The sequence below is a fragment of the Pleurodeles waltl genome, chromosome 4_2 (assembly GCF_031143425.1).
Source record: "Pleurodeles waltl isolate 20211129_DDA chromosome 4_2, aPleWal1.hap1.20221129, whole genome shotgun sequence".
Classification (NCBI taxonomy): Eukaryota; Metazoa; Chordata; class Amphibia; order Caudata; family Salamandridae; genus Pleurodeles; species Pleurodeles waltl.
The window spans coordinates 843,561,108-843,575,356 of NC_090443.1; the positions used below are offsets into that span (position 1 = coordinate 843,561,108).

Sequence of the window (14,249 nt, forward strand, 5' to 3'; positions counted from 1 at the left end):
TGAAAAGATATGTGAGGACTGCCACCTACTGACACATTACCTCAGTGGTCCTATAGTGATCATTAATATGACTCATTATACAAAGACCTGGCTATACTCTATTCGTCCCGTGCAAAAGACACTGAGCCAGAACCAAGCCAGTCATTTGGTTCCATACAGACTCTGACATTCATTTGCTCGCCCACCTCTAGAGGCACATGCCATCTCTCAGCTTCCATAGGTGTGACATTTTATGCTAAATTATAGTTTTCTGATTGCAGTACAGTCGTAAATGACAATAGGACTTTCTTCATTCAGTAAACAACATGCTTCCCTTTCCACCAAAAAGGGTTCATTTTTTACTAGGCCATCTAAAAGACGAGGAAAGAGTCCTTAGTGTGAATTTTGTCATGAAAAAAGTCAAGAAAAGGTACCGTTAGCAGATTTCAGATGTAGCTATTACTTGCTTACTTGCTTTTAGACATATTTCATGAATCCTGCTTTGCTAATGGCGAGGAGTAGACAGATTACAAAATGAATGAATTGCCAAAAAGACAACTTGAGTATTATATTCATTTATTTTTATTAAATAAATAAGCATATCTACATATATACTTATGTACAAAATATACAGTCAACATAGAAAATATGTGCTTCCTCGGAAAAAATTCACAGAACATACAAGTACAGGCACAAGAGACATAAATGTACCCATTGGCCATAATTTCAGAGCCCAGAAAATCATTTTTGCATATCCTAATACCATGAAATAGGCCGGTCCGACCTTCATATTGTCCAACAGATATTGCAAGAGCTTCCATGAAAAGTTCACCAAGTGGTGAGGGCCATCTGAAAATTTCTAACACTGTTAAATGTAACTCCAAGTCTCTAAGGCAGTGTTCAATGATCTAAGAATTTATAGAATTCTCCACAGTTGCTTTGTTCCACTTCACATTATTGTCTTTCATCTCAGGTTGGGAAGTACTGTGGACTAAATTCCAGTGGCGTTGATTTGCATTCTTAAACTGGTGCTGTGTGTCTTTCTGGTTTAAGTTGCTTTTATTTTCTATTGTTATTTACAAATTTCGCTCCGTTTTTTTCCAATGGGCATCTGTAATCCAAAGGAGAAGCTACCTGTATGGAATGGAAGCCATTTGCTAGTGATCGATTGGAATTTTCACTAGACATGCTACAAAGGCAAACTTCACAACCTGTATGATGGATTATGATTGACACAAGAGGGGTATCTGAAAATGAAACATGCAAAAAGCACAACAGTAGACATGTGACGTGGTTGGTTGTAGCTGCACAAATGGCAACTCTTTCTGTACACCTGTACAAACTATTCACATGGAATATCTCATTGCGTATAAAAACTTCCCATGGCATCATTCTCCATTGGTCCCAGATGATTGAAGACCAAGAGTTCACGAAGGAGTTCAATGAATGTACATGGTAAATTTCTAGGTGTCAATCCAGAATGTATTAAGATTCTGCTAAAACACTCTGCGTTGTAGAATGGGGTCTGTCCACTCCGCCAGATTCAATCTGCTGGCAGATATTCAGCATACAAAGCAGGAGTAGGAATATAACAACTAGGTCATCAGCCATTCCAAGAATACCACAAAGGGGTTCGGACATCACATCAAATGGCAGGCACAAGATGGCACCAAAAGTGCAAACGATAATCCTGAGGCAGAAGATCCAGACGAGACCGCCCATGGTGAAGATTGTCCGGAAGGCAAGATGGAGGAGCATCGGCAGATCATAGATATAGTCTGCAAACTGAGAGAGAAGATTTGCTTAAAGTCATGTTTCATACAGAAGGCACAGACTGGCCTCAGATCTCACTTCTTCAAAATACATGGTGACATTAAACAAGATGTATGGTAAGCAAACCAAACAGGTCCACAATGCTTGTTATTCACTAATGGGTGTCAAATAGTAGCACGGATGGTTATTAGAGTAGTGAGATCTGCTATGCTGAGGTGCATTCACTGAAATGTCTCCTCCAACAGAAACTAAGCCATGTTGCACTGCAAGAAATGTTGTTTTTGCTACATCTATTTATTTACTTATTTTATTGGATTTATATAGCGCAACCTTAGCTGGGGGCAGCAGAACTCTTTTCATATAAAAGTTCAGTTACAGTAAAAATTGTTTACAACTTCAACTTCCAAATGCATTCTGGAGAATCTGTACAACTGTATCCTAGTTACAAGAGAGCAGAGCACCCCAACAGAAAGACCCTAAAAAGGAAGTTACAGAGGGTTGGAATTATTCTTATGAATTCAGGAATCTGTTTCCATAGTCTGTGGCTAGGCAGAAAAAAAGCCTCCTTCGCAGTGGTAGTTTCTTTGTTTTTGGGACCTCCAGTGCGAGTCTCACATTTCCTCATTCTAGCTTCTGTGAATGAAGTTTTTTTTGCAGGCAGCCTGGAGTGCACATCTTGTGTGGTACGCAGGTGATCTTGACATTGATATGTACTTCTACTGGTAACCAGTAGAGTTGCTTTAGCATCTTGTTATGATTTAGGAACTGAAGGCCAGTTGTAGGTAGAACACAAATTGCGACGTGCAATTTGCGAGTCAAAGTGACTCGCAAATTGCAACTCGCAATTTGTGATGCAGAAAGGTGTCTCAGACACCTTCTGCGACTCACTATGGGGTCGCAAAGACCCACCTCATAAATATTTATGAGGTGGGTCGCAGTTTGCGACCCCATAGCGAGTCTAGGCACTCACGGGGATGGTGGCCTGCTGGAGACAGCAGACCACCATGTCCGTGACTGCTTTTAAATAAAGCAGTTTTTTTTATCTCTTTGCAGCCCGTTTTCCTTAAAGGAAAACGAGCTGCAAATAGAAAAAAAATACCGAATCCTTTTGTTTCGGGTTTTTTCAGAGTAGGCAGTGGTCCATAGGACCACTGGCTGCTCTGAAAAAATAATTTTGTGAGCATTCACAAAGGGGAAGGGGTCCCATGGGGACCTCTTCCCGTTTGCAAATGAGTTACCATCTACTTCAAGTGGATGGTAACTGCGAGTTGATTTGCGACCGCTTTTGCGGTCACAAATCAACTTACATCGCGGTGCGAGTCGCAAATAGGAAGGGAACACCCCTTCCTATTTGCGAGTTGGAAACACATTTTGCGGTTCCGACTCACAAAATGTGTTTCTGCATCGCGTGAGGGCTTTTGCGCCTCGCAAACAGCGTTTTTCGCAGTTTGCGAGGCGCAAAAGCCTATCTACATCTGGCCCTGAGTCTTATTTCCCAGCATTTGCTATCTGTCGCACTGCAGTATGTAGTGTGGGGTTAAAGGGTGAGATTATACAGTTGGCATTCTCGCAGGTTATATGAGACATTACCAGCTGTAACAGATGATCTGAAGTCTTCTGAAAGGGAAAAAGTTCTGACTTTTCTTTAGAAGGTACACGTGGTATACAGCTATTCTTCCCAGTTTATTGACATGCTCATTAAAATGTAAATTCTTGTGCCCAGTTAATCCCAAGGATTTTGCTATTTAGGTAATTTTAGGTGAAAATGATGAGGAGACCAGAGCAAAATGCCATTTTACAATAGATGAGAGAGTGTCTTTGCAATGAAGTACTTAGGCCCAGATTTATTTAAAAAAATTGCGCCGTATTTGGGTCATTTTTTTAAGAAAAAGCTGCGCAAACTTACAAAATATAATTGTACTTTATAAGTTTGCGCCGCTTTTGTGTCAAAAAATGATGCAAATGTGCCGCAAAAAAAGTATAAATATGGGCCTTAATGTTGTCTCCAACTTTACATAGAAGACAGAGGACAGACTTTAAAGCCTTCCTTACTAGTTTGAGAGAAACACGCTTCAGAATTCCTGCACCTGTAATTACCGATACCACAAGGATCGGTATTTCTGATGCATGGAAATACCTTGGTATTTCGATTATACACATCAGAAATGGGGTTTATCTAGAAACTAGTGCTTCTACACTGACTTCCACAGGCTTTTCCCAAACACTGAACCTTTCTTCACCTGCATATTTCACCAATCTTTTCCTGGCACAATGTTCAGGAGGTAAAAACAATCTGTGCGGTTTATATTCAATGTGAGAGGATAGAATAATTATTGTTGTCGAGCTTAAATCCTTGGGAGCCCACAGGAGTGACTGCAACTAACAGAAAATTTGCAAGGAAAGCAAAGAGATGGACCAAGGGTAAACAAAGTAACACAGGACATAAAGAATGCCATTTTTGTCATGAATGTGCAAAAATGAACATAACAACAATTTTTAGAAACAGACATCAAGGGCCTCATTTCGACTTTGGCGGACCTTTCACAGGACCGCCGAAGTCACTGCAGGCACAAGACTGCCATTACTGCAGGTCTATTGCCCACCATATTAAGAGTGTTCCGCTAGCACAGCGGAACACTCCCCTCAACATTGACGCCGGCTCATAATTAAGCCAGCGACAATGTTGTAGTGCGTCAGGTGCGACAGCACCCTTCACGCATTTCACTTCCCCGTAATTCAGGCAGTGAAATGCACGATGGGGCTATGCATGGAGGCCCCTGCTCTGCCCATGCCAAGTGCATGGGCAGTGCAGGGGCCACCCGACATCCCATTCCGCCAGCCTTTCCACCGCCATGGAAAGGTTGGCAGATGGGGACTTGTAATCCCCAGAGTAGTGCTGCTTGCAGCGCTGGCCTGGCGGATTACAACTGCCGGGACTGTCAGGCTGCAGGCTGGCTGCAGCCTGGAAGTGTCGGCAGTTTGACCATGGGGGCTCCACCAAGGTCATAATGGGGCGGTCGCACTGCCCTGTCTGTGGCGGTCCTAAGGCTACGAGGCCCCAGGTGTTTCTGGTTTTAAACAACTAAAAAGCAATATATACTTACAGGTCTGGGCTGTCCGGAAAAACGTTTATTATAATCTCGAATACTGTATGTAATTCCTCTGCTCTGCTTATCTTGCTGATTCTCACAAAACAGATTATGGAGAAGGGAAACCTAAAGCAAATAAAAGAAATGAACTTTTATTCAGAATATTCCCCTGTTACATCACCTGATTTCAATAATTAAAACACTGTACACGTGTAAAACCCTATTTTTGAATGTAAATTCTAAGTATACCATTACCCCGCACCAAATGGAGACCTGGATATTACAGCATCCTTCAGTTTTCATGGACATCACCCACTAAGTCTTTATGAACCATCTATATGATCTAGGCCACAAGTTTCCAAAATTGGTTTAAGAGGGCCAAGAGGTATGGCAGATGTCCAGGATACTCACATTATACACAATTGCATAGACTTAGTCAAGATGGAAACCATTTACCTGATCCTGACAGGACCAGGTTGATCTTGCATGGCCTGGCTTGGGGCCTTCAAAAAGTACAGGTAAGGGAAAATGTGAAATTAAAATTAAGGCTTGGAAAACACCAAGAACCGCCAACTGTCTGAAAAACGAACTAGTCAGATGCTTAGGATATTACTGGCAGGCATATATACTTGCTCTTGGTAGAAAAGGAGCCTCTGCCAGAATCTGTGGTAACCACTGCAATGATTTTAGGGTATGGGGTAACATACATATTCATGCTTCTAAACCATGCAAGGGAAGCAACCGAATGGAATGCAATTTTTGGAGGCAAGTGCGCACATTTGGAAATTCTGTATAAAAGGATTCTGCCCATTTCAATACGCAATAACACCAATGCCTGAACTTGTGAATAAAAAAAACAGCTGTGAGAATAGATTGAACTTTACCTACACAGGGACGTTTGGGGGCAGATTTATGGAAAGTGGGGCTGCACCGAGTGCAGTGCCACTTTCCCTGCACCCCTTGGCACCCCCCTACTGCCACCATGCGTGCACCACATTTAAATACGGCATATCATGGCGCAGGGTAGGGGGCAATAGCCTAATTTTCCATGGTGCTATTGATGTACTCTGCAGGAGTAGCACCAAAATATTGCCACTACTCCTGCAGAGTACATAAGGCCCCATTCTAAAGAATGGATGCCCCTTTTAAAAGTGCCATAAAAAAGGTACAAAGAAATCTTATAGATTTCCTTACGCCATTTTTCCGGCTCGCCTAACAGGGGCACGCCCCCTTTGCATTCATTATAACTGGCGCATGCATAATGTAGTGCAAAGGGTTACAGAGTGGCGCAATGTATGCATTGCGCCACCCTGTAAATACAGCGCAGGGATTTCGGCCTTGTTGGGCCACATTACCATAAAAAATAATTACATTAATGTGGCGCAAGGTGGCCTTAGGGCAGCAAAAATATGCCCCTTGGTACGCAGCTAAGCAGGTCTTTTCTGGAGATAGAAATGTAGCTAAAATGTAATATTGAGAAGGAGCCTTAAGATTGATATGAATCACCCCACGATTGTCTGATCTGATCTTTAGCTAAAATAAAACACAAGAACTTAACACAAATGCATCCTTGTCTGGAGCAATTTTTCTGATAGCCTAAAGATGCCCCTGTCATCCAGGCCTCAGTCAAAAACAGGTAACCCTTCAGCATAGGCCTTCAATGACAACAAAATATTAACTGGAACCATCAGATAGTGTTGAATGGTGCTCAAATGCTTAACCACGAGATCCCCCGTGTAGCAACAAATACAAGGTTTACAACCTAACCTGAAAGGGCCTTATCCATAGGTCACAGATTTAGGCGCCATTGTGTATAGCTTAGCATCCCACACCAATCCGTGATGGATCCCTTGCCAGTCTATAACTTAATCCGCATTTTACTCATATGCAAGTAGACATACTGGCAGTCTTACCTTTTGTCTGCAGAGAGGGCAGCTAACAGCTCCCAACCAGGAACCGTGTTTCCAGTATTCCATGAGGCAGGGACCTACAAAGAGAAAATTAAATAAGGCGATTCTCTTTTAAGTAATTGCTGGGATGAATGAACATGCATATTAATTTAGCGGCAGTTTCACTATTATCGATGTACATATCTTGTTGATTAAAAGTCATTAGACTTTGTGGCATACTCAAAAAGGCAGCGTCAATATCTTAAATTCTCATAACATACAGAGTTATGTTCAAGCAGAAGGTGCCTGAGATCAGTACTCCTCCTTGTGAAAAGCACAAAAGGTAGAATTTGAATATGCAGATCAGACCCCAGGTCTGTCAGCACTAACGCTATAGTGACAGATGCACCCAAAACCGCTTGAAACGCCTGTCCTAACGCAACGTATGTGATTGCACAGTGGTTAAAGTTCTAGATGCATCAACATGAAGTCTTGTGTGTTAACCGTGCCCTAAAGGCCGGAAGCAGCTGTTTACTTGCACAGCAGAGTTAGGAGCAAACGTCAGCCATCTTAATTGTTCAGAAGATCCAAACACGATTTTGTGTGATCTATGGTAGCACAGTAGGATTTAATAATAATATTAATAATGATGATAATGCATACCCTTGTTTCTACTGATTGTGAAGCATCAGCAGATAGCCCTTGACAAAAGTCCCAATGATCTCAGTTTTTTCCGCGAGCATCATGGAAGTAGGTGGGGTGGATGTTGTCAAGACTACTCTGCCATTCCAGCTGGTAACGGAGCTGAATGGCTGTAAACCTTTCCATTCCCTAGAACTACGTGATCTTCACAGAAGGCCCTGTAGGAAACCAGGACTAATCAGTCCACAAAGCGCTCTTGCAGGGTTGGAGAAGATAGTGTTTATGTTGGAATGGTTTATCCTTGATGATGTTTGACTAAATAGCAATCTAGGATTTGCGTTCTGTGCTCCTGGTCGTAGCTTCCCAGCTAAACAATGGGTCTGAACCAGAGGTGGGAATGGGGGGAGGGGACTCCACTATATCACAAAATTTATATTGCATGTCACAAATATTGCATCTACTGCATCGACCTAGCCATTACATCACCAGGTAAACCTAGGTAAGTAGATGCAGGTTTAGAATAGGCAGTATATGCTTATCTTTACCATGTAGTGGAAGGCCATGTTGTGGATGCAGTATTTTTGCAGGATGATATTGTCAATAGTGTCAATAAACCTATGCCACAGCAGAAGCATAACAGGCCCCTGCACTGTAGGGGGCTCCCAAACCTTCAGCAGGCCCCTATGCAACCCAAGGCAGGTGTGACCTGGGAAACTCAGGGCTCCTCATCACATTCTGCAGGGGGGCATCATTTTGGTTTCTACCACTACACCAGAGTAGAGGTTTACTAGAGAGCTCCAAAAAGGTGAAAGTCTCCTTAGCATCAAGTCAATATTGCACCAACAACTTTAGGTCATTCCACTTATTTTTTCCAAGCTTCTATGCAAGGATTCCACTCTCTTAAATGATTGTAGTTTGTTTATTAATAATCACCCGGATTGTGATATAAACTAAATAAGGTCTATCCGTTTATGAGTCTGTTTTTCGATGTTAAGGAAATCAAACTTGCCTAATATTTTTGCTTGCTAAACTTAAAGTGCGTACAAACCTCATACAATAAACTGCACTTCCACCATTGATTAGTGTTAACTTTATTTTTGGTTACAAGTGTAATACCAAAAACATATATATGCCGCCGTGTACAGCATAAATTATATCATTGATTTCTTAGTACATGGTAAGATTTTTACTTCTTGAAATTAAAGTGTTGATGTTGGCCAAACTGCACCTCCTCAGCAAGTTACGACTTTTGAAACTGTTAATCTGACTTCAGGCCATGTCGTTTAATTTGGCACAGGGTGTCACGTATTACCTGTGCTAAGTTCAGGTTCCTGGACTGGGTACACGCCCACTAAAGTGCCTCCAACATATATACCGACCACTAGATCTTTGCCAATAAATGAGTTGCCTTTACATCTTCCATGGTGAAGGGCAGGGGATATTTAATGAACTTTAGTGAAAACAAAATATAAATAATAATAAAAAGGGCCAGTTCTAAAGTTTCAACCCCACCCTGCCCACTAAAACATAATGTAACAACAGGCAATGTTAGTGATAGGCGATTTTGAAAAAAAAACCATAACTTTGGGCGGACCTAAAATGGCAAAATGTCAAATGAATGCTTAAAGGGAGAACCAAGTTATGAGAAGGACTAGTGGGGCTGTGTTTGATAGAAGCGAGACATAAAGGAGGGAAGTGGCTCCCGAGCAGGAATAAGTGAGGAGAGGCCTAGGTCACCTAAGGTAAATGGATAGAGATAAATCCCCATCACATTGACTCTTATACTAATAGGATCAATGGCGAGTTAGACAATAGATGACGTGAACTCTTTTTGAGGTTTGGAGCACATTTAGGTTGGGATGGGGTCTAGGATGGAAGGTGTACTTAATAGGGGCTCTTGAAAGTTCTCTTTGGCTATTTGGAAGTCATTACATCAGATAAATGTCTCATCCTGTGGAGACATGCCTTCTTAATCTCTTGTCTGATTTTTGGTGTCTTTTAACGTACAAGGGGAGCCTGAAGATATGATTTTCCATTAAAGTATATATAACAGAGCCCTCAAATTACACTTGTGTTATATGAAAAACGTATCGCAATGGAAGCATGACGTTTGTGAACATATTTTTATACAAAAAATAAATTTGGCGTGATACATGGTGAATATCTTGATAAGCACGTGTGCAGTTCTCTTCCACTTACCACAAAATAAATGCCCACAGTTGGTTTCCACTGGGAGGACTGCTGTCTGGAGGCAGATGGGACAGTTTAAATCACTGTGGTGACGAGGCTGCTGCCAATTTTTAACGCATTCCTATTAACAGGTGACAAAGGGAATCAGTAAGCTGTGGTCAGTCGTTTTACCGACAATATTCGATGCTAATTTCACCATAAAAAGTAAAAAAAAAAGGCATTTTCATTATTGTCATTGTGTTTATTTTAATATCCTGTCAAGCAAGGACTTATGGTGCATAAAAAAACTTTTCAAAACTTTTGAATGTAAAATGCCTGTTTAGAAAAACCTAGAACGCAAAAATACAACACTCATAATTTCAATGGCATACTAAAATGTACTTTTTTAAAATACAGGAAATAAAGTTAAAAAGGCGGTGAAACAAACGTTTTGTTAGACTTAATTTAGATTTGAGATGCCTGTTCAAGAAAAAAACTTCTACTTTTCGCATATGCTATTTCGCCACCAGAACAGCTCGAGTCTGCTGGTCACTCCCCAGCTGCATGAGCTGCCTTAATTATTACAATTGTTTTGTGTTTAAATACACATGCTAAGTCAGAAAGTGGCATTTTCCCTAATTTCATCTAAAAAAAAATGTACGGGTCTACAAGCCCACGTTCGTACCTAAGGGGGTTATTCTAACTTTGGAGGAGGTGTTAATCCGTCCCAAAAGTGACGGAAAAGTGACGGATTTACCACCAGCTGTATTACGAGTCCATTATATCCTATGGAACTCGTAATACGGCTGGTGGTATATCCGTCACTTTACCGTCACTTTTGGGACGGATTAACACTCCTCCAAAGTTAGAATAACCCCCTAAGTGTCCTATCTCGCAGTTCATTTCCCCTTGAGCTGCTGTGAAAAAAAAATCTGAGGTCTCGCAAACTTGCAGTACAAGTAGCTGCAGTAAATGAGAGATTCTGCTGTCTCCATTCCCAGGTCACATTTTCCAGCCTGCACTCTTGAGAGAATAGGGTTGGTGCAGCAGGGACCTGGGTGATTGCGTTCATCACTGGTAGTCAAGACTGAGCCAGCCTTGGTCGGAGTTTGGGGAGAAATGGTATGCAGGACTCTGGGGTGACTAATGCAGTAGGACACGTTTGTGAAAAAGTGACTGAGACACACTTCTGAGTATTAGCCGAATCAACCATTAGAAATTCAGGGCCATATTTATGGCCAAGTGACTCAGCGTAGCAAGTCACCTTGCTGCGCGGCGTCACAGAGAAAGGGAAGAAGTGTGCTGTATGTAAGTGAAAACAGTCTTTCCTGCACAAAAACAATCCCCTGAAGCATATTCCTTGTTGCAGCACACGCTGAAAGGGGAAGTAACGAGGAGAAATAATGATATTTTACTTGTAATGCCTCACATGGGTGGGGTAGGTTTTTGGAGCATTCCTAGGTATACCACTTCTGGTAAATCTGGGAATCCCTCAGAAAGCCTGGGTGTTGTGTGGGAACACCCCTGCATCACCGATAAAACACCTTCCGGGGCCAGAGTAAGACAACACAGCAATTTGCACTGCATTGCTTTACTGAAGATTTATGAACCCACTCAGGGCCACACCAAGTGGCCTTGCGCGGCTTTATAAATCTCATTTTGGTCTTGCGTCGCTCTGGCACCACATTGCGTGGTGCAAGAGCGACCCAAGGGGGCCCGTACATATGCCCCTTACTTTTATTTGCTAATGAGTTGTTGCAGAACACAGATTGACTTTACATTTTTCAGAGGTCCCTGCCGAAACACTGGCAGGCACAGAAAAGAGAAAAGTGTTTGCTCCTACAGAAAGAATTCTCATACACCTGATAGAAGACCGTCGCGATATTCGTGTCTCCACCTTTGTGTTGAATCTCTGGACTTGCAACTCCTGTAGGTGGTAAGAAAGATGGCCTCTTGCTGACTCACAAGGACAAAGGTGCCCAAGTCCAGCCAGAAAGTCGGATTGCCCCATGAAACACCTTTCCTGGGGGTTAGCGCGTGAGTAAAGAAAGCTGCGACTGCCTGGAATAAAACCCAGTTGACCAGCAGCAAATAGACATTTCTACTACTTACACTGTACGAAACTTACACCCTGCACCTCGGGAATACCTAATGATGTCTGGTCAATGCAAGCTGCCAATATAGAAAAATCCCAAGAACCAGCGGTCTATACTTTGCTGTGGGCCTGAAATAGATTTTCAGGGTTTCCTTCTTTGAACTGTAGACCGTGGGCTGGTGTCTTGAGGCCAGTCCTGAAGAAATTAGTTTTTCTTTTTCAAGATAATGTTTAACGAGAATGTTTGCTGCTATATTTTGGTGAAATTCTTGCTAAAAGGATGCACGTTTGTCCCCTAAAGAAATGTACTTTCGGAATTGCTCTCCTCGGTGCCCATAATGAATACACTACTACCTCCTGGTGGCCATTTTGAGAACCACAACCAACACTTTCTTTGATTTTATTTTCTAAAGCTGACTTGCATTGCATTCTAGGTGTTACTGCTATAATTTTGATAAATACATTAGGCTGCCTCATTTTGTCTATTCAGTTCCTTTCATGCCTAGTACCTTGGGTTTATTTTCCTTATTTTCGTAACTTTATTGCTGTTAGAACATTTATCACTCATTCATTAAATGCATTTCTCTTTGGAAAACCTTATTTGTGGAGTAGCTACCAGGGATGAGTCAGACATTCCATACAGAATTCAAGTCATAGCAGGAGTAAAACTGTTTGGGCTTTGTTGGAGTTCTGTCATATCTCATATCAAGACTAGGACATCTCTCTATTCTATCTTTGCAATCCAGTTTCTTTAATTAGGACTTTTCAGACTTTTCAATGGCTTGATTTCATTTTCATTTAACAATCCCAGCATCTTCCACAGCCTTCATTATCCACCTTGCTAAGCTGATGATGAGCCTTTAATTAACCTGGCTCCACCACATGTCTGTATCAGAACCTTTAACTTACCCTGCTAAGTTTGAGAAAACCTGATCTCTGGCAACACTAATAATACACAGAAGGCCTCTCAAATCGTGGTTTATAAGTGTCGATTCAGGTCAGGTTTCCATGATATGTATACAAAATTTAAATACAATAAATCCACATTGGAATAAAATAAGTAGCAGTTATCTTAAATAGAGGGCGTGGCTCTAGTGTATGGAATAACATTTGACTATGCTGTAATAGGGCAATCAATTTTCCATCTTTGCATAGTCACTCTATTCTAAAGGCACGCGGGGAGCCTTTGCATACAGAGGGCTCCAATCGGAGATAACAACGCCACGTTGCTAGCAAGGAACAACTCGCCTCCTTCGTCATTCTTGTTTAATGATCAAACATCACTCAGCTCAGCATCACCTGACTCAAAGATAAATATTATGCAGCGTCAGAAGGACAGGTTGGAGTATATTGGGGGTGTGAGATGGCAACAGCCGCAGACGCCTACAGTTCAATCGGTTCACATGCCTTATCCATCGCACTTGTGTCAAACCATCTGTGGTAGGAACATGCAACGCCTCAGGGGTTCCAAAGTTCAAATCCTATCAGCTCCAGATAGTGACCTTCTGAGCTGTGTAAAATGGATTTCAGGTGACCTCTCCCCTACATCTCGTTAAACCTATATTTATACCGAGAGAGAATGGAGCGTAAGGTATCCTTTAATATGATGATGGGAAAGAACATTACATGAGCTATCTCCTTTTATTCTGAAGAAAATTGTTATTTGTTTCAATGTAAAGATTTACATCATAGACATAAGATACATATTGTAGAAGGTCAGCCGACACGTGTTTTGATCCGGGTGAAGGTCCTCAGCTTGCTCCAGACAATGAATGGTTCCAGTCTGGGAAATGTTTTGGGTAACTGGTATCTTCTTCAGGGGCGCCTCCTCCAAACCATCTCAGAGGTGGTACCGGCCACCCTTAGGGTCCATGATCACTGGGCATTGGATGGTCGTGGGTACGTGCCCCCTGCTTCGCTTGGGGTAAGTCTACGAAATGGTCGAGCAAGGTTGAAGTCAGTAATGAAACTGACCCACACCTTATACACCCATGAGTGTGAGGCTGCATAGTCTTATTTTGGAATTAGATTTATGATGAGAATATATTCCTCAAAATCATTATTGCAGCTGCTAACGTTTAGTAGCAGGAATGTAAGAAATTATGTGGTCTCTTGTAATATCAACAATTTGTCCTTTATACAGCGCTTCTGTGCATTTAGGGCCATATTTATACTCCGTTTGCGCCGAAATTGCGTCGTTTTTTTTGACGCAATTTCGACGCAAAACTAACGCCAACTAACGCCATATTTATACTATGGCGTTAGAGGCGAATAGCGCCAAAGTTCCCGGAATGTGCGTCATTTTTTAGCGTGAACCCCTTCCTTGCGTTAATGATATGCAAGGGAGGCGTTCCCGTCTAAAAAATGACTCCCAGGACTTTACGTGGTATTTATACTCCCGGGCAAAAGAGACGCCCGGGAGTTGGCGTGGCTAAAAACGGCGCATTTGCGCCACTTTTTAACGCCTGCTCAGGGCAGGCGTTAAGGGGCCTGTGGGCTCAAAATGAGCCCACAGGTGCCCTCCCATGCCCCCAGGGACCCCCCCTGCCACCCTTGCCCACCCCAGGAGGACCCCCAAGGATGGAGGGACCCACCCCAGGGACATTCAGGTAA

General features: G+C 42.2%; 1 protein-coding gene across 1 annotated transcript in view; it reads right to left on the reverse strand.

Moving 5' to 3' along the window:
• Nucleotides 1-592: 592 nt before the first annotated feature.
• Nucleotides 593-14,249, reverse strand: part of LOC138293384 (E3 ubiquitin-protein ligase RNF170-like) — a 35,799-nt gene continuing 22,142 nt past the window's right edge. Inside the window, exons 3-6 of the mRNA XM_069232580.1 lie at nt 9,572-9,683; nt 6,755-6,828; nt 4,857-4,967; nt 593-1,764 (exon numbers count right to left, since the gene is read on the reverse strand). Coding sequence (XP_069088681.1) covers nt 1,465-1,764; nt 4,857-4,967; nt 6,755-6,828; nt 9,572-9,683 — 597 coding nt within the window. The 3' untranslated portion in view covers nt 593-1,464. The remainder of the gene's footprint in view (nt 1,765-4,856; nt 4,968-6,754; nt 6,829-9,571; nt 9,684-14,249) is intronic.